Source organism: Culex pipiens, chromosome 3 (genome assembly GCF_016801865.2).
Source record: "Culex pipiens pallens isolate TS chromosome 3, TS_CPP_V2, whole genome shotgun sequence".
In the NCBI taxonomy this organism is placed as follows: Eukaryota; Metazoa; Arthropoda; class Insecta; order Diptera; family Culicidae; genus Culex; species Culex pipiens.
Window position 1 is genome coordinate 94,912,212 of NC_068939.1, and position 4,344 is coordinate 94,916,555.

The following is a 4,344-nucleotide window of genomic DNA, read 5'->3' on the forward strand; positions in this document are numbered from 1 at the left end:
ATTGTAATAGTTTATTTTAATTAGGCTTGAAACTCTAGACACTCCATTCAGATCTTATCTTGATTGAGATTTTTATCAGAATCTGGCGGAATAAAATCTAACTAAAGACTCTTAAATATATTTTACCATAAAATGTTAAGAACACTCCCTAGAAGGGTGTAGTAGCAAGTTCCTACCATCCAAATTCAAATATTATAGATATCTGATGTAGCTAGGATGCTATAATAAATTTATCCATTTTGATTCCCAAGCACTTTTATCCACTCTCAAACGTACTCCCACTAGCTGAAAAGAGCACCATAAAAAGCTTCTCCAATACACAAACCTAGCTCTTGTTTCGCGTTGAACTCGTCGATTTAGCTGCTGTTTCTCCTGCGGTTGATGCTGGTAAAGTCAGTTTTTTCTCAGTCAGTGTGGTGGGGGAGCTAAATTTCCATGGCGAGAGCTTTTCTCATTTTCCCCTCTCAGAGAAGTGGACGTATTGCTTGGCAACCTGTTGCCTTTTGTGGTCTTCTCGGGATGGGTTCGTGGTGGTATTCTAAGCGTTCATATATTTGTATTTGTGTGATGTAATTGAATTGGCTTCACAGTGAGATTCACATCTCCGTTAGCATAGCTTGATTTTTTTAGATATTGTGGCGTATTCCAGGACTATTATCTATCTTATTTCATTAATTAAATATGCATGTCATCGTTTGATCCATCTACATCCAGATCACGCAGCTCACAACTTATACAGTATTCAAAAAAAAAGTATTTGCAACCCTTGGGCACTATGCACATTTTGTGATGAAACATGCAAACAATTTAAAGTTTAACAGAAACCTAGTACTACGTTTTGCTCAGAAACTTATGCCGAACGTTTTGCTACAAAAAGCTCATAAAAAGGTGATTTCTTTAAAAAAGTTCTATAACAAATACATACTATTATAAAAAAACGTGCAGAAAAAGCTTGTACACGTTTCGAAATATTAACATAAATTGAGCTATTTGTTGATAAATCACCATTACTCCAGTGTTCCAACTCCAAATAAGTATCCTTGACTGATTAAACAAAAAATTTGGATTGAATATAAAGTTTACTAATAAATGAATATCAAAGTTTATATAACTCTGGCAACACTATAAAAAAAACTTATCTTTACTTAATTTTGCAAACTTTTGATTTATCTAAGAGTTAATAGATTACCATAGAGTTACTTAAACATTTTGGAGTGGAAATAACAACATTTTGGGGGTTTGGTATCGATAGAATTGATTTTTCGATGGAATTTCACCGGAAACACGTCGTCAGGAAATTCGCCGGCATCTGCTCCGGTCCACGTTTCACAAGTTATCCTGTGTGCCATTGGAAAGGGCTTAAAATTTCCAAACTTTTGATACCCAAACATCTAGGTTTTCTCTAAAACTCACGTTTTTAAACATCAAGGCATTTAGAGCACGCAATGTAAACAATAACAAACACGTTTTGTTATATTATGTTACGGTTTTTATGAGCATCCCCGCGTCACGCATTTCGTGGACGCTCCCCTTTAAACGTCATTCATCTTTCCTGTCTCTCTCTCTATCTTTCTGATTCATTCTTGTCGCGAGTACGGACCTGAAAGGACGTGTCTGAATAAAGTCGAGTTGTTGTGAATCATTAATCGCGTCTCATTTATTCGTACTAAAACATGGTGTCAGAAGTTTTCGCGGACAACTAGTGGATTTCCGGCGTCATCGGTATAACGCGGAAAGTTCCTGTGAGGAGATTCAACGTCGGGCGCCCAAAGAATCATACGCGGAAGTGATCGGAAAAGTTGCGAACGTGTGCGATCCTGTCCGGCGGCCATATTTCTTTGTGCGCGTCGTCGAATTGTTGGAGATTTCCCGGAAGTGAATTGGAGAAGAAAATTCGAGAAAAATGGACGCTGAGCAGTTCAAAATTTTTATGAAGTATCAGGAGAAGGCGCAGGCTGAGCTCATTGCATCGTTGCAAAAAATGGTCGTGAAGCAGTCAACAACGCCGGCCGCTGGAAGTTCGGCGGGCCCCGCTTTGCCGCTTCCCCCTCCGCTGGAGCTGGCCGGAGACATGGAGGCAAACTTTGAGTTTTTCAAGCAGAATTGGAAGAACTACGCATCCGCCGCTGGGATGGATGGTTGGCCGGACACGATGAAGAAGCAGAAAACGAGCATCCTTCTGTCAGTGATCGGAAGTGCAGCGCGCCAAAAGTACTTCAACTTTGAGCTTACGGTTGCAGAGACGGATGATCCGGAACTTGCTCTGGCAGCGATCAAGGAAAAGGTAGTGCGCAAACGGAACAAGTTCGTCGACTGGATCAATTTCTTTTTCCTTTCGCAAGATTCGGACGAAAGCATCGACGACTACCTGATGAAGCTGAAGGTTCTGTCGAAATCATGCCAGTTCGGAGCTCTTGAGAAAGAAATGCTGCGGTTCAAGATCGTCACATCGAACAAGTGGCCAAATCTCCGGACCAGGATGCTGGGCATGCAGGACCTGAAGGAAGATGCGGCCGTCGACATGTGCCGCGCAGAGGAACTCGTTGTGACCTACGGCCAAGTTGTGGGCCGCACTTGTGAAGAGGTCAAGAAGATTCGGAAGAAGAAGGAGTGCAAGTTTTGCGGCGAATGGCACGAGTTTGAAAAAGGAGTCTGCCCTGCTTTTGGTAAGAGGTGTAACCACTGTGGTCGAAAGAACCATTTTGAAAGAGTGTGCAAGTCGGATCGGCGAATACGATCAAAGAGCACGCGGAACGTGCACAAGGTTCGTGATTCTCTGGAAGATCACAGTGAGGAGTCGGACAGCAACGAGTCGAGCAGCGGCAGTGAAGCAAGCGCAGTGATCGGCAAGATCGAGAACTCGCCAGAACTTGGAGGCCATGTGACGGCGGAGCTGGATTTCTACGTCGACGGTAAGTGGCAAACATCCCGCTGCAATTTGGACACTGGTGCAAACACAAGTCTCGTGGGTTACACTTGGGTAACAACGATGACCGGATGTGCCAGACCAAAGCTACTACCGTCAGACTGCCGCCTCAAAAACTTCAGTGGAGCAGAGATTCCTGTCCTCGGTGCGATCGTTGTTCCCTGTCGGCGCGAAGGCCGCAAATACAAGCTTCTTCTCCAGGTAGTGAATGGATCGCACATTCCCTTGCTATCAGCGAGAGTGTGCAAGATACTGAAGCTTGTACAGTTTTGCGACACCGTGTCTGAATCTTCGTCTCTGTCGGAAGAGCCAGTGTTGGAGATCAACCGAGTCCGTGCTTTTCGTCGTGGTGGCCGAAGCGGAGAAACCGGAGAGGACCATCAGCAGCTGATTCAAGATCTGCCGTGTGTTTGTTGCCGAGCAAGATGCTGGCACCCAGCGTAGCCGCGTAAGCAACCCAGGAGTTGAACGCCCCATGCTCGAATTCGTCAGTGTTGAGCAGACAGCGATCGGGAGTCCTCGAGAGAGAAAAAGCTTTTATTTATTTATTGCCATCAAACCTTTAAAAATTTACAATTTACATTTTGTTAGGAAAGGGAGGATGTTATATTATGTTACGGTTTTTATGAGCATCCCCGCGTCACGCATTTCGTGGACGCTCCCCTTTAAACGTCATTCATCTTTCCTGTCTCTCTCTCTATCTTTCTGATTCATTCTTGTCGCGAGTACGGACCTGAAAGGACGTGTCTGAATAAAGTCGAGTTGTTGTGAATCATTAATCGCGTCTCATTTATTCGTACTAAAACACGTTTGTTTGGTTGACCGTTCTGAGCATTGTCCCAAAGTCTGGGTTAAAGAAAAATTACAAATGTTTATGGTAGTCGAGCTCGCACTTGTGTCAAAAGCGTCCTGACCTGAAATCCCTTTGGCCAAGTGTCGCACTTTCATCAATTTTCAGGTTGGTGTGTCAAGATAGCACGACAAGATTGAAGCTTCTTTCATATGAAGAGTGACAACAATGTCAAAAGGTGAGACATTATGAGGTGCACAAAATGGCGTTCTTAATTGAATTTGGCCCAAAATTCTCGCACGTTTCAAACGTTTTTGCTGAACATCTCAAGTCTGAAATTGGGTTGTGTGGATCTACCAAAAGTCAACAGGCATTGAAAGCTGCGCAGAATGTATTTCTTAACACAATTTTACCCAAAAGGTGACATATTAAAAAGACAAATCAGTATAAATCCAAGGACTTCATCTTTTAAACTTTCTCAATTTATGTGGAATTAAGTATGATTTTTTTTTAATTAAGCAAATTTATTGAAGCTGAATATGTAGCAGATTTTGAATTCAATTCAATCATACAAAGTATAAACCATTTTGTCAAATAAAAATCAAATTTATGGTTATAAAGATCGACG

The 4,344-nt window shown here is 42.5% G+C and overlaps 1 protein-coding gene across 1 annotated transcript; it reads left to right on the forward strand.

Moving 5' to 3' along the window:
• Window positions 1-1,801: 1,801 nt before the first annotated feature.
• LOC120422706 (uncharacterized) lies at window positions 1,802-3,582 on the forward strand. The gene has a single exon (XM_052710966.1). The coding sequence runs from the start codon at window positions 1,904-1,906 to the stop codon at window positions 3,368-3,370; it is 1,467 nt and encodes a 488-aa protein (XP_052566926.1). The 5' UTR covers window positions 1,802-1,903; the 3' UTR covers window positions 3,371-3,582.
• The last annotated feature ends 762 nt before the right edge of the window (window positions 3,583-4,344 follow it).